The following is a 16,875-nucleotide window of genomic DNA, read 5'->3' as shown; positions in this document are numbered from 1 at the left end:
CGGGGTCGGGTTGTAGGTCAAAGTTGCAGTAGAAGGCGGTGATTTTGTAAATGAAGAGTTCTGAGAGCTTGTTACAAAGGTCTTGTGAGGGGGTGATGTTGCTGGAGGCAGCAGGAGGTGCATTGAAATCTTTGATGATGGCTAAGATTTCCTTGCTGCTGTTAGTGGCGGTGTCCATGTGATCTGAAAGAGCTATTAGCATCCAGGTGATCTGAAAGAGCTGTTAGTTTGGTGTTCCATTTCTGTTGGTGGTAACATCTTATGCTGATTGGAAGATGTCTTTATCTGCGGTGTCTTGACTTGTTCTCCATTTGCGCTCCAGTTGCTTGAGTGACATTTTGTCAGCCTTAGTTCCTCAGTGTACCAACTGGCCTGTGGTCAGGCTCTTGCTGTTGGGTTGTGCTTGAGGGAGTCAGTGTTTTGGCCAGCTGATCCAGCTATTGAGGTTCTTGATGGCATTCAGCAAGTTACTAGTGTGATCGGGCCAATGTGCGTCTGGTGAATTGCACTCAATTACGTCAACCGGGCCGTGAGTGATGGAAGTAAAGAAAAGCACTGATGGACATCAGGATGGTGATGAATACAAGTACCACCATGCTGATGTCCTTGTTCCACCTAGCACAGCTTAAGGAGGAAATCTCCATTTGAATAGTTAAGGATGCTCTGCAGGTCACGAGTACCAGCAGACTGCCATAGAGGCAAGTGATGGAAAAGATGTCTTGGACCTAACAGAACTGTATCACATTCCATCACCGGCAGTCATCATTTGATCCTGTCCTAAGTAGGATGTAAAGGACCAAGAGAGGTGCATTGGAGTGGGATTAGTTTTAAGTGGAGTTTGCATCGTATGATCATCACATTAGTGTGAATTTAGACTGATCAGCAAAAGTAACAAGAATTATGTAGTGCTCAGGGATGTTTTGAGCTGGGGCAAGGGAAAATTGCAAAAAGTGAAAAGGGATGTGGTTGGTAAATAGAAAACAGAGAGATGAAGGAAAAGGGGTTGGGTGACTAGCATATGAGGAGGTGTGTTGAGTTAGGAGGACAAAGAAAAGAGGGGATGTGACAAGTATATGATTGGGTGTGTTGAGAGAATATGAAGGGGGCTACGACTAGCATATGATGCAGTACATTAAAGGGAGAAGGTGAATGGGGAATGAGGCTAGAATGTGATGCAGCGTGTATAGGGGAGAAGTTGAAGGGGTGAATGTGACTAGCATATGATGCCGTCTGTTAAGAGGAGGCGATGGAGAGAAGGGGATGTGACTAGCATAAGAAAGGGTGTATTAAGGCTCAGAAGGTAAAGGGCAATGCACTAGCATATGATGCGATGAGTTAACGGGGGAAGATGGAGGGGGATGAGACTAGTATATGATACAGTGTGCTAAGAGAAGGAGAAGAGGGGTGACAGGGTGTGTTGTGTTAAAGGGAGGAGGTGAAGTGGGAGGATGTAACTATCATATGATGGGTTGTGTTTAGTTAAGGACAAGTCTTCTGAGATAAGGTTTGTTTCTGTGAAATGTGAAGGTTTCGTCATGGATGAAACTGTGCATTACCTTGTGAAGTAACATACATTTCCATAGGGTTTTCACTGTCCTTTTGTAGCCTCGTTGATTTAGTTTTGAAGACGGGGATGTGCTGTAAAGGAACAGATGCTTCATGCTCTGATACATGACAATGTTTTTTTTCTTCTTCAACAGAGGAGCTGTTGTGAACCAGGAAGATCTCTACCAGGCTCTTTCAAATGGTCAAATTTCCGCTGCCGGTCTTGATGTCACGGTCCCGGAGCCTCTCCCATTGGATCATCCTCTTTTTAAATTGAAAAACTGTGGTACGTAAAAAATATAAAAATATAAAAAAATCACCAGAGTAACACACTGCAGCACTCACTAGTATTGATAGCAGGAACTCAGCTAAGAAGCCGCATGGAGTTGTATACGTGGTTTTATTTGTAATATCTGCCGCAAGGAACATTAGGAGCGTGTGAAATGTTCATTTAAGGCATACTTACTTGTTAATCAAGACCCACCCTAGTCTCGAATGTTATCTTAAAGTTGTTGAAGATAATTTTTCAAGAACCCTCATAACGTGTTTATTATTCACTCTGCTGGCCCTTTGAAATATTTGGGCCCGCTGGGCGAGTACCACTTCAAGGAACTGTTTCTACCTTTTGGATAAATATTCTAAGGAAACAGGTATATTTTTTGTTTCTCTGTGGTCCTTCATTTGACTTCACAGTTCTGTGAACGGGTAAGGGTAACTCCATTGCTCCTACATTAGGGGCCTTTCCGGTGACATGGATGCACTGCAGGCCTCTTGGTAGGCTACGCTGTTATCATAGCCGAGGCCACACTCTGAGCTGGGGCAGGGAGCTTTCCTCTTGTGGGCAAAGTGGTGCTGAGAAGAGCTGAGGCACCTGACAACCATGTTGGCGATGGATCCATTTTTATTTTTGGATTTAATAGAGCATCAATTAATTTCTCAAAAAGAGGCATTCCAGCCCTGTAACACTTTAATCCATTTGAAAAGAGAAGAAGGCATGTCAGAAAAGAATGTCTATTTCTTAATCTACATATTGAAATGAAACAGGTATGTTTTCAGTTGTTTGTTAAACCTGAAAAATACAGAGTGTGATCTCAAATAGAGTGGCATTTTGTCCAAGGCTGTGTCATGATCAGCTAAAGCATACACCCTCCGGTTCTTGTTTTCTTAAATTTGAGAATGATAAGCAGATGTTGGGAGGAGAATCATAGGCACATATTTACTAGAAAATGATGCAGCATGGTGCTGCAAGCCAGCTTTCAGCACTGGGCTGCGCCATTAGGAAAGTGCAGGGGTGCGTCATATTTACAGCTATAAGATGCATCCCTATACCTTCCTCTGCGCTGTCGTACAGTTGGCAGTCTTGTGCCAACGCAGGCACCCTTGCACAATGCTGCGAGTGTGCCTGTGTTGCAGAGATGATTGTTTATGTGCAGGAAGGAACTCCTTCCTGCAAATATACAATCATTAAATGCATTTTCCTCCTCCTATGTGTGCTGCAGAACGCAGCACACATAAAAGAAGCTAAAAACTAGGAGAAATAAAGGTATTTCTCCCAGTTATGCCGTTTTTACTCCACTACCTGGGGTGGCGTAGGAATCCAACGCATTTCAAGGTCTACAAATCCTTGTAAATCTGGGAATGCATTAAATTCCAAGGGTGTTGCGTGGGAACACCCACAGCAACACCCATGGAATGCCCCTTTCACGCAGAGTTATGCGTGAAAGGAGGCCATGTTTACAAGGCCATGAAAAGCCACGCAAGGTGGCTTAACGTGGCCTTATAATTATAGGCAGACACACTGCACTGCTGGAGCTTCACAAAAGTGACTTCTTGGACAGTCCATTTCTTTAGCCACCCTCACCCCCTCACTATAGCGGTACAACTTCCATTGGTGTAGCAGGTGCAGTGACAGAGGCCAGAGGGCCCCTTTGAACCATGCTAGTTGTATTTTATAATTCAAACAGCACAATTCTTTCCTTGTGCTAGGGCCCATGACACACTGGCTATGCTACTGCTTCAGTAATGGGAACCCAGAAATCAAAAGTGACGCTCCGGTGGCATTATTGTGCCGCAAGGCTTGGTAAATATGCCCCTCAGTCAGTAGCATGACAAAGGCCCTCACAGCCCCCGGGGTGCAGGGGGCCCGAGCTCCAGGAGGCCTCTTCAGCACCGCACCCTGGCCACAGGGCACCTGAGTAAGACCAAAGAAGGCCCTTCCATGTACTTAGCAGGGGGGCCCTCTTAAGTTTTTTTTACACCACTGCCGTCAGTGTTCTGAAGGGTATATATCGGATGAACAGTGATTCCGTATATTCATCCTCCTTTTGACTACGAATCGATGTATGGCTTAGGCAAGAGCCTTATATAGATTCCTGTTTCCAATTGGAAGCCACTGAAGTTTGCTTAAGTGACTAGAGACTGAGATTCTTTGACTCAAACCAACAGCTAATCCAGCCTCGTTTTTTTTTGACTATTTGGAGTTTCTGAAGGGTAGAGTTCTGGAAACCTAAAAATAAAGAGTTACAGTCCAACCGTGAAAGTATTAATGCACGAATAATTGTTATTTTAGATTCAGCTGAAAGCACATGTAAAAATGTTTGGATAATCATTAGGAAACAAATACAAATGGTCACCTATACATTTATGTGTGGCTAGAAAGGCAGATTAGAGGGAAACAAGACACCCTCATGTTTGTTACAGTGCTGGAGTTGGAAGACACCCCTTTCAGGCTGATCATCATTCTTAGGACTGATTAACAAAAATTATCACGTCCATGCACACCAGTACTGTTCCAGTCCCGGTCCACAGAGACTAAAGCCACCCACACTGACTTCATTTTAATTCTTTGGAAAGGAAGAAGGGCTGTGTGTGCCGTCAGACCCAAATGGAGCATAAATTCTGTCTTTCTCTGAGAAGTGCTGTGGACGGACAGTTTCCTCTCTCTTCTCTGATGATTAAGCTCCTCCTGTTCTGTCTTCAAGGTATGGCTAATCTTCACCATGTGCAGCAGCCCAAATTGCCTAAAGACCTCTTGGACAGTCCGTTTCTCCAGTCACCTTCACCCCTTCACTAAAGAGGTGCAACTTCCATTGGTGAAGCAGGTGCAGTGACAAAGGCCAGAGGGCCCCATTAAACCCTGATAATTGCTGTACATTATAATTCGAACAGCAGATAGGGGGCACAATTCTTTCCTTGCACTAGGGCTCATGACACACTGGCTATGCTACTGCTTCAGTAATGGGAACCCAAAAATCACCAGTTCTTCAACGCATCTTCCACTATTCTCACTCACAGTCCCTGCACCACCTCAAAAAGTCCTGCTGTTGCAATGTGCTGCACACACAAGACTGCTCTGTTTTTTCACCTGTTATGTTATGTTATGTAGATTTATATAGTGCATGGCTACCAGAAGGACTCTCAGCGCTGTGAGCTTGGACACTTGTAGTCAGTAACTGGAGACAAGGGGATTATGCTTTGAACAGCCAGGTTTTCAGGGCCTTCCGGAAAATTGATTTGTGGCTGTTCATACGTAGGCTCAGAGGTAAGGAATTCCACAACTTAGCCCCCTGATAGGCCAGGGATCTTCCACCCCATCTGGCCTTCTTCACTGTAGGAGTCACCGCTAAAAATGCTGTGGAGGACCTAAGCGACCTGCTCGGTGAGTAGAAGGAGGCCAGAGTCCTCAATAATGCCAGACCTCTATTGTGTAGAGCTCTATGTATATGTCACAGCGTCTTAAATTCTATCCGTTTGGTCACTGGAAGCCAGTGGAGAAAGGAAATTCCTGCTTTTACTGATTCATGTCTAGGTATATTTAGAAGCAGGCAGGCTGACACATTCTGAATTACCTGCAACCGTGTGATCAGATATCCCTGTGCTCCAATATACAAAGCATTTCCATAGTCAAGATGTGAACCAATCAAGGTCTGTATGATAATCCTTTTGGCTGTAAAAGGTAGGATTGCCAACTAGGGCCCAGGACCATGTTCTCTTAGTTTATGCAACATCTGAGTCCCTCAGGGATCCTCCCTGAGCCCAGCGCTCTTCAACATCTACATGGCCCCACTTGCAGCCATCAGAGGCCACAGAATGAACATCGTGTCAAAAGCAGATGACACATAACTCATCATATCTCTCACCGAAGACCCCGACAAAGCTAAGAGGAACTTTCACACTGGAATGGAAGCCATCGCCGCTTGGATGAGGGAGAGCTGCCTCACGCTCAACTCAGACAAGAGCAAGCTCATCATCTTCAGAAACTCCACTTCAGCCTGGGATGACTCCTGGTGGCCCATATCGCTAAGCGCCCCGCCTAATCCGACTGACCACACCCGCAACCTAGGAATCATCCTCGACTTTTCTCTCTCGATGACCTGACAGGTAAACACAGTCACCTCTTCTTGCTGGCACACCCTCCGCCAACTCTGCAAAATCTTTAAATGGGTCCCTGATGACTGCCGCAAGATAGTCACTGATGCCTTAGTCACAAGCAAGCTCAACTACAGCAACGCACACTTCGCCAGCACCACAGCAAAGAATACCAAAAAACGACAACTCATCCAAAACGCCACTGCCAGACTCGTCCTGAACATCCGAGTGACAAACCCACACCAGCGCCCTGAAACCCTCACGGGTGAGTAGTTGCGCTTTATAAAAACTGATTGATTGATTGATTGATTGAATGTGGCAGGAATCTACTTATTCATTTGGCCCAGCTGGAGCATGATTATGTGAAAATATTTCCCCTCAGTAGGAAAATGCACTCGTCTCACACGTCCAATGCCAGGGTAAGGAACCTTGCATAAACACACCTGTCATTACTCTTTATACCTTTCTCAACAATTCAGGATGCCGACTGGCCCCCTGCAGACAGTCATCAATGCCAAACTGGGGAGCTCAGGCTCCTAATACACCATGCTCCATACGTGCATCTACTTGAAGGCACTAGAGGCCCCAGGATTAAGAACAGCATCTGATGAAGATCCTAGAGAGCTCCTCTCAAGGTTTCTTCATCTACAAGCCTACCTGCAGACAGTAGCTCAAAACCTGCTCTCAAAGTCTTGGACATGTTTGCCCTCTACAGGATGGGAGAAAATCCGTCCCATATCAGGGATTTGCCTGCCCAAGACTGCACAAGGAGATTTTAGGGGTAAACAAAGAAATGACCACACTCGTACTAGTATGTCTTTTTGAAGGAAAGAGGGAGATGGCTAAATGCTTTTTAGAAGAAACTCACCCATGTTCAATACACTTCTTTAACTGTATCTGCAACTTTGAAGTGTACCTTACATGCCAGTAAGGTTATCTTAAGAGGGACCAAGGCAAAGAAACTGCAGAACCAAGCCCAGTGGGCAAAGTCACTCACCTCTGAGGACAAGCTATACACATTGCTAGAGGGGAGTGTCAGATGGGCAAGAGAGCTGCCTCTTTTAATACTGGGTATCTTAAAAGGGATGGTGATAAATTCCTCTTTTTGTGACTGAATTGAGTTGTAGCACTTCCAGCATCATCCATGGTGTCAGCAATGAAATGTATGGTATGCATAGTGACAAGGACTAAGATGTCTCTAGCACCAGAGGGTGCCCCCAGAATGTCTTGCAGAGGGTGATGGTGTGGGTCCTGCAGTAAGTCACTTGGTACAGCCACAACACTGACCCACCATTTTTGGAGCACCTGGTTGAAGGGAAATCAGCATCGCCTCTGACAACAACCTACAGGTGATGTGGTATAAAGGCCATGAATCACACCAGAACCTTGTGGTGTAAGAGCAGGACTTTGCGCTTGGGCTAGAAGTAAACGGTGAACTTTGGTGTCAACTTCATAGAACACTCTGTCACCCTGCCATGAGCAACCAGACTGGCAAAGATCTACCAGATAGAAACATAAGAGAAACCACTGTTTGCACACAGGAGGAGTGGACATTTAAAGTTAATCCCAGTTTCTGTGTCAAAACAATCTGTGGTACAAATTGACCCACACTACTAATCTCCTCATGTCATCTTGATCTATGAGTTATATTTATGATTTGCCTAAGGAGTCAAGCACATGATCTACCTGAAAGATGATGCCCCTTTCAGAGACACATCAAGGTGGCTTGCACTCACAGGTATTAAAGATGCCCAGAGCCACTTCTAGGATCTCAAGACAGGCAGTGTCATCCATGAGTCCTAAAGCCCTTATATCTCCCCAATCTTAGTAGCCAATGAGAAGAACAAGGAAGTAATCAGCAACTACATTAGGACAAACCAACCCAAAACATCTGAAGTCGTGATGCTCTGACCAGTTTTTGTGTGTAACTCATATTCTATACTGGATCTCTAAAGTAGATACCCAAGACTCCAAATGACAAAATCAACCAAGAGAGAACAATGTTTGCCAGTCTGCTGGGCATTTACAAATTAAAAAATATGACCTCAGCCCCCCGCAGAGAGGTCGCTATCTCCTTCTAATGAAACATGAAGCACACAATGGGGAACATGACCTCTGTGTTGTAGTCTTCTTCAATAATGTCAATGTCTTTAAAATACATTATAGGTGCACAGGAGAAGAGCTGTGAAACTCAACATGAGAACTAGGCATGAGGTTGTCTCTTGAAAAACAGCAATTCGACCTCTCCGGGATGAAGAGTGGGAGACATATTGTGTCGAAAAAGGCATAGAAGTGTATATAAGTCAACCGAAGGCCTTCAGGATCTGTCTTTATCCTAGCATCCAGAAAGACTTACAGAGCTTCACAGGTTGCTCCAGCTACTAAAGATACTTTTCATTAGGTTTGCCAAAATCAGCCTTACTTCGACCACAAAGATATGGGAATGCTGCCCTGCTAAAAGCAGTAAAGGGAAACAGAACACTTGTCCCTAAAAGCAGTATTATAACAAAGTCCTAGAGGTTTTTTGATCCTGACTGTGACTTGCATTCAAACATTCTAATTCAGAAAGAACAATCCGCTCCAGTACAAGCCAGGGAAGGCTAACATCAGTACAGATGCCATTAACAGATGACTACTACTACAGTACCTGGACCAGATTGGATGATAATGTCAACTGCAGAACTGAAGGGCCCTCTATAGGGCAATGGACATGTATCTTGTCCATTCAATGGACAACCAACTGACAGCAGTGGAGCTCAAGGGGGCATTCCAGAATATATGCCAGTGACCTACTGTAATGTGTCTTACTTGCATTTGATGTATCGGTCCCAGTAGCAAAGACAAGATATTTGTGGAGCCCAGCTGAACATCCCAGAATCCCAACCAATCTCATTGTGTAGAAGATGGAAAAATGAATGTCATTCATTAACTGCATGCATCCTGAGCCAGGGATGTACTTTACAGTGAAATGCCTCCAAAAAAAAGGGAAAAAAGGGAAGAGAGAGAGAAGAACTGGCAATCTTGTTGTTGCAAGGCACTAGTTTCAAAGTCTGGATTGAACTAGAGGCAGCTGTTGGATGGACTCAACTATTTGCTTTGGGATGTAGGCAGTAGTGATCTGGAGGAGTGTGAGAAACAGGTGGAGAGCAGTACACAGTTCTATGGAAGCAATGTAATAACGGACCACACCTAAGCCCTGCCAGCTAACAAGCTTAGACGAATCCTGAGCTGGTACAAATGTGGTGTGAACAGATGACCTAGATACTGGCAAGGTTCCCCTGGATGGCCAGGCATCCAAGACCACAATAAAAAGCAGATAGTGCCATGGCTTTATAGCCACCGTAGCTGCCTATACTGGGCATTTAAAGGCCTACTGCAGCGTTAAAGGCCCAAGCTGAAGGCAAGGTCCTTTAACAAAGAAGTGGGCCTTTAATGGTTGGTATAGCCCTGCTACAGCAGGCTACAGAGCTATTACAACATTCCACCTCATGAGGGCAGAATGCACTTATTAAGAAACTAATGGCATCGGAGACCATGGAGGTTGCAATCCTTCACAGCTCTGAAGCTGTTGTTTCACAGCTCTTGCTGTGAACGTTCACATGTTAACAGACAGGCGCAGGGCCACAGCTGTTAACTGTTGATCGTTCACAGCAAGAACTGTGAAAGCAGACTGTCAGAAATCAGCCTCTGGTTCTCCATGGCTTGGCGAAACTGCTTTTCATAGTTCAACAAAGCTAGGTAGCCCCAGGAGCTGAGCAGCACCCCCTCCTCCTGAAGCCCCAGTGACACTGAACTACAGGAGGAGAGAAGGGCGAAGGATCTGTGTCTGCTGCTGTACATCCTCTGCCTTTCACTTCCCTCTGCTGAATCCATACATTGTGGAGAGGCAGGGAAAGAGAAGAGCAGAGGACATTAAGATATTGAATGTTGTTACAGCAGCGGACCTGCTCCAGCTCATATAGGCTGCTGTTGCTCCATTGTCTTCAGTGAAGCTCTGAGCATTCCAATACTCTAAAATCTCTCACACAGAAAATAATGGTAAAGACAAAACCACAAAGGGTGGCAGAAAGAGGAACACGGGGAGGGTTGAAAAATAGAAAAACAACAAAAGTGATACCAAACAGATGATCCAACTAATGAAGTGGGAAGCCAATGAAACTACGAGGTGTTGCCAGACAAATGGAGGTTACGGAGTACAGCTGTTAAATACCCCTTTGCCCATAGTGACCTGGAAGTGTACTGTAACCCGGATGTCCCACCCTCTCATTGGTTAACAGTCCAGTTTCCCGATTTTCCATTAACCACTCTTCTACACCCTCCATTCCATCCCCTGTTGGTTTTAGTTATTCTAAATATGTTACAAAGCATCTTATTTACTGATTCCTGGACAGAATGCAAAACAGTACTACAGTACTGCAGGAAGTACATTTCTTTGTAATAATGTGGAGAACACTAACTTTCACCCCACCTTCCACACAGCATAGATGTTTGCTTACATTTACAGTTAGCACTAGCAATTGACAGTTATGACCATCAAGTAAAAAGGGTTTCAAAGATGTTCAGTAAATGCCATGCTCTGAAAGCAAGAACTCTGACAACTAAATAACTAGATCATAAGATCACATTTACTGGAAAAAAACATCCAATGCCGCCTGTGAATGAAAGGAAATTATTCAAAGCACTCTGTCATGTCCACAAGGCATTAACCAACCACATCCTGAATTAGATTACCAGACTTTGTGCTCTTTAGCAACTAACCCAGAATATCAGGGTAGCGGAACACTTTGAAATTCATAAAAGCATGGAGAGTTATTCGCCCTCTTGGGGATGTGACCAGAAATGCAGTAAACTGAAATTTGGCTAGTCTAGATTGATCTATCCTAGATACCCTTGCCATAGGTCTATCTTCCAGGGACAAGCAACAGGGCTGGATATTGTTGTTCATAGTCGCCAGAATTCGTATAATATAGGCACAAATTGTTCTTCCCGCACCTTTCATTTTCATTAACACTAACCATTTTCTTGACACTTTCCACTTGCATCAGCTCTTAAATTCCTATCTTCTCCTTCACCTGTTCTGAGTGAGAATACCCAAATCCAACTTGGAAACCATCTCTTTTCCTTCGTTCCTCTGTTTTGCTGTGCATGAATCTGAAGTGTTAAATCTTTGAAAGCCGCTGTGGCATTTTGTTGGTTTACCACTAATGAGAGAGCTTCCTTGAACTTCTCTCACAGAAGTTGGTAAAAGGTAGCAAGCACAGCCTCTTTTGTCTACGTTGCTTCGGCAACAAGTTGTTGAAAGTGACTAATCTTGACTGTCCTGTCTTAAATTGGGGCTCTTCATGTCAGTGTGTTTGAAGTGTCTCTCATTTTTCAAAAATCGACTTGTGTCATAAATTGACCACAGCTCATAAGCCTTGGACTTTTATCGGTTATCAAATGTGTAGCCCATGCCATAGCTTCCTTGGTAAAATAGGATGAAATGAAGACCACCTCAGCCTTGTGCCCTGTGAAACACTGGGGTTTGTGTAAAAAATGCAACTGACAATGTGCAACATAAGGATTGGAAATTCGAAGAGTTGCTCGAATAGTTAGGAATACTTATGAGCTCACTACATAACCACCTGAGACTTGAAAATGACTACTTTATATTCAGTAAATTCCTCAAGACTCATCTTTCCACTGTGGCATACAAGTAATCACACTGTCACAGACACCACATATCACAGCGTTACCGCAGTCAGCCCACCAGACACCAAAGATCAGAGTGCTATCAACATGTGGGCTTTGGAAATTTACATTCCCAAAGCCTTGACATCATTGTAAACTCTTTAGTGGGACTATGATATGACTTTGCAGCAGAAGGCCCTAATGCAGTGTTTAATTTGAGCTGGTGGCTGTAGATGGAGCTCTCTTTCTGGTGACGGGCACTTATCTTTCCTCAACAGACTTTGTTCCAGAGAAAGAGAATGAGAAACACAAAGGGGGAGAGAAGGAAGAAGAAAAAGATGGAGCAATTGTTTGAAAGGGAGAAAGCAGGGATGAAAAGAACCTGCAAGAGTGAGAGTATCTGCTGGTAGTTTAAAGAGACATAAGATGGAATCAAGACTATGCAGCTTTGGTGTGTGCTCCAACCATCAATAGCATTGCCCGCCAGCTTCTGAGAAATGTATTGGGTCCTGCACCTATTCTTCTACTAATTAAGCACAGTCGAAATGAGACTAACAACTGTATCAGGCTTGCTGCCTGCTCGCATTCTTTGAGTGCTTTAAGGCCTCCAACTGTGGTTTGTCGCCCTCGACAAAAGCCCTAAATAAATAAATGAGGCACCTGAGATCTGCTAACAAATCTGTACAGATCAATAAAAATCGAGATAGCATACTTTGCTACAGCCCAGAACCTATCCTTCAATCAAGCCAGGCTGGCGTCCGCAACACCATTACATGAACAAATCCAAACATTTTTACAGAATTCAAGACACTCATCCCTGGTGGGCACATTGTTCTCTTTATCCCCGTGACCCCTCTTTACACACTGCAAAGGCGGGCCATGGAGGGGCAGCTGGAGAAATGTGGGAGCAAATACTAGGAGTTGGGAAAAGAAGCCTTTGGTGGCCACCCCCATTCAAGTTGGCTTTGTGCTGGTGGCAAGACTAAACAAGCAGAAGCATGCTCTTTAAAGAACCAAACTTACAAACTACTGTGGCCATACAGTCAATGCATTCCGTTTGGAAAGCAGATCAAAGAAATGTAACTACAAAAGGGCACTGGACCGCACAAGAAACACTTTTGCACATAAATGTCTTACGGCAAAAGCACTTTCAAAGATAGAAAGAAGGTGGACAGGCACCTCACAGACAACACTATCCTTTGTACATTTAACATTATTTGATGATCATGAAGAGCACTTTATAAAGCACGCCAGAAGGAGGAAAATGCCTGATTATAGCCTTATATGTATTCCTTGCCATAACATTAACCTCACCCCAAGTACTAGCTATAAACACAGCTCTATCCCTAATCATCATACTAAGAAAGCCCTTGCTCTAATGGAAACTTAAATCCAACTCTAACCTTAAACATAATTTGAGCACAACCCTAATCGTAACTCTAAATTTCAAAACTAAAACACAGCCTAACGTTTTCCCTAATGCTAAATCTAGCCTCTAACCGTTACCCAAGCAGTAAAGCTATTATCCTAAATAAAAACGTTTAGAAATGGGGTCTATAGTTGGCAGTCAGTTCACACATTGTCCAAGTGGGGACCCTCACTCTAGTTAGGATAAGGGAGATACCCGCTCAGATAACCCCTGCTCACTCCCTTGGTAGCTTGGCACAAGCAGTCAGGCTTATCTCAGAGGCAATGTGTAAAGTATTTACACAAATACATAGAGTAACACAGTGAAAACATCACAAAAGAACTCCACACCAGTTTAGAAAAATAACCAATATTTATCTAAATCAAACAAGGCCAAAACAACAAAAATCCAACATGCACAAGGAAAGATATGATTTTTTAAAGTAAAAAAACAAATAGTCTTAATCCATAGAAATCAATAGATGCGTTGTTTTAGCACAAAAGACCTGGCATGCGTCAAAAATAGAGCCACATGGGCGAGCATGCATTGGAAAAGCAAGTGATGGGTCGATTACTTACCCGCAAGTGAGGCTGTGCGTCGATTCTTTCTCCGCTGGGTAAGCGATATGTCAGTTTCCAGACAAGCAGCTTCAGGTCTGTGCGATGATGTTCAGGATTTTGACGCCCAGGGACAATCCGGACGCATGGCAGCGATGAATCCACGCTGGGCTGGTGATGCATTGATTTAATTGGTGCTGTGTCAATTTTTCAGCAACAATGCAGGCGCTGCATAAATGTTTCTGCCACTTGGCTGGTGCGTAGATTTTCCCTCTGGTTCTGCCATCTTCTCTTTCCAGGGGCCAAGGGACTGAATATGGCACCCTTGGCAACTCAGGGGGTCTCAGCAAGAGAGCCCAGGTGCTGGAAGATGATGTCCCTGAGACTTCTTAACAGGAGGCAAGCTCAGTCCAAGTTTTTGGAGAATCTTCACAAGCAGAATAAACAGCAAAGTCCAGTCTTTGTCCTCTCTAAAGCAGAAGCAGCAACTGCAAGCCAACCCAGCAAAGCACACACAGCAAAGGAGCAATACTCCTCCTCACAGCTCTTCAGCTCTTCTCCTTGGCAGAAGTTCCTCTTGATCCAGAGGTGCTCTAAAATTGTGGGGTCAGCAGTCCAATACTTACACTCATTTTTGCCTTTGAAGCGGGCAAACTTCACAGGAAAGTCTCTGTAGTGCACTAGACTCTGCCTCTTCCTTGCCCTGCTCCAGATACACTCTAGGGGGTTGAAGCCTGCATTGTGGGAGGGCAGGCACAGCCCTTTCAAGTGCAGGCGTCAGCTCCTCCCTCCTACTCTAGCCCAGTAAGACTCATCTGGATATGCAGGACACACCTCAGCTCCCTTTGTGTCACTGTCTACAGTAGAGTGAATTCATAAACAGCCCAACTGTCAGTCTGACCCACACGTGTATTCAGGAGCAAGGCAGAAGTACAGAATGGTTAAGCAAGAAAATGGCCACTTTCTAAAAGTGGCATTTTCAAACAGACAATCTAAAAATAACTTTACCGAAAGATGTATTTTTAAATTGTGAGTTCAGAGACCCTCAAACTCCACATCTCCATCTGCTCCCAATGGGAAAGTACACTTAAAAGATATTTAAAGGCAATCCCCATGTTAATCTATGGGAGAGATAGGCCTTGCAGTAGTGAAAAAGTGGATTTGGCAGAATTTCGCTATCAGGACATGTAAAACACATCACTACATGTCCTACTTTTTAAATACACTGCACCATGCCCATGGGGCTACCTAGGGCCACTCTAAGGGGTGACTTACATGTAGTAAAAGGGAAGGCTTGGGTCTGGCAAGTGGGTACACTTGCCAGGTCGAATTGGCAGTGCAAAACTGCACACACAGACACTGCAGTGGCAGGCCTGAGACACGTTTACAGGGCTACTCATGTGAGTGGCACAATCAGTGCTGCAGGCCCACTAGTAGCATTTGATTTACAGGCTCCGGGCACCTCTTGTGCATTTTACTCGGGACTTACCAGTAAATCAAATATGCCAATCAGGGATAACCAATCATAATCACAATTTACACAGGGAGCACTTGCACTTTAGCACTGGTCAGCACTGGGAAAGTGCCCTGAATACCACAAACCGGCAAAAATGAAATCCAGCACACAGTCAAAAATACAGGAAGCAGAGACAAAAAGACAGGGGAAACCAGCCAAGGATGCCAGGTCTAACAAAAACACTAACCAGAAGTTTTAGCATATCACTTACACCTCCTTCTAAAAATCCCAACCCTAAATCGAAGTTAATGGTGTTTAGCAGTCACAGGGGGATATATAAAGTTGAATACTTCAATTCTGCAATCATTACTAGTGAAAATATGTATTCCATGGTTAATGTTTTTATTATTGCTCAATAATTATTTTATTTCAATTCTCTTTGTTCAATTCTTGTTTTATCAGTTGCCTTAGCATGCTTTGCTAATTTTCATATAATGCATCTGTAATTTTCCATTAGGTGAAGTTTCTTCAAAACACTGGACAATCTCAGCCAATGGTGTACTCCCTACCATTACTTCCCCATCAGTTGCTGTCATAATTTACACTTTTCCAAATTAGAACGTAAATACTTATTTCTGGGATTAAAGCTACTAGTAATTTTTAGATACAGAAGATTTGCTGGTAAACCATCTATATTCTCTAAAAGGTGTTATTCTTGGCCTTGTCCCAACTCTTAAATACCCCCAACTCTTAAATAATCCCAAATTTGTAATATTGCCAATTTTGTGAGAAAATTAGGACCGCTCTAAACCCTAATTGTTGAGGAAATGATGGCAACCTAGAAAAATCACATGTATTCTTGTTATATCAGACAAGCAATTGCATCAAATGTATTCTTTGTTTGTTGTAAAGAATAGAGTTATACAGTCCCTTCCTAGTTGGATATGAAACAAAACTAATTTTACCTACATTTATTCAAGAACTTCTGCTCCATCAGAAAGATGTCTGCACACACTGAATGTGAACAGAGCCATTTTTTGCATGCAAAAGTCTTGGATAGAATTAGGAACCCTAAAACAGCCTATCTTGTGTGAGCTATGTATTACCAGGTCTCCAATGACCAAGGCAGTGCCTCACAAGGCATAGCTTGACGGATTTATCTGGGCTTTGCATTTTCTATTATGAAGCTTTCAAATGACTCTACGGAAGACTAAATTCAGATTTTGCCTTGCATGTAGGAGTTCCCCTATTAGATATTTGCATAATAGCATGTGTGACAGGTGCCACATCCCTTCATCAGTTACCACTACCTCAGGAACATTGATTCACTAAAACGCTAGGGGAAGCGGAAGTAACCTCAAAACTCAATGACATCACAGGAAGTGACGGAATTGTATATATGCTCGTGGTCAAATAGTAGGAAAAAATCATACAACACATTTGAAACAATGAAACCATAAATCAATCATTGTTATCATATTTAATTTCTCAAATTAATTATGTCAATTTATTCATCAACAAAAAGGTCTGGCCAAAAATTATACAAATTTATGAACATACACATACTTCAATAAACATATATCAATACCCTAATCAACATATAAAAACATTGATCAAAGTATATAAGGTGCTTCACAACTCTCCCTTATGCAAAATAATGTGGTTCTGTACTAATTGTCACATTAATGCACATTCCAGAGATGGTTGCCTAATTTATCGCATCTCTGATATTTTTATTTACAAACATTCCTTTAACAGAGATGTTGTCCAAACTCCTCAATTGTTTAGTCAATTTTATTGGCAACCTCTCAAAAGGACAAGTCAACAGGAAGTGATATCATATGACCTTTCACCATGAATCCTAAGAAATA

The 16,875-nt window shown here is 43.4% G+C and overlaps 1 protein-coding gene across 1 annotated transcript in view; it reads left to right on the top strand.

Moving 5' to 3' along the window:
* The window catches only part of LOC138299367 (glyoxylate reductase/hydroxypyruvate reductase-like), a 166,350-nt gene that overhangs the window by 140,688 nt on the left and 8,787 nt on the right, over positions 1–16,875 (top strand). The window contains exon 8 of the mRNA XM_069237591.1: positions 1,701–1,831. Within this exon, the coding sequence (XP_069093692.1) occupies positions 1,701–1,831 (131 nt within the window). The remainder of the gene's footprint in view (positions 1–1,700; positions 1,832–16,875) is intronic.

The sequence above is a fragment of the Pleurodeles waltl genome, chromosome 1_2 (assembly GCF_031143425.1).
Source record: "Pleurodeles waltl isolate 20211129_DDA chromosome 1_2, aPleWal1.hap1.20221129, whole genome shotgun sequence".
Classification (NCBI taxonomy): Eukaryota; Metazoa; Chordata; class Amphibia; order Caudata; family Salamandridae; genus Pleurodeles; species Pleurodeles waltl.
This window is presented reverse-complemented; position numbering and strand designations above follow the sequence as displayed.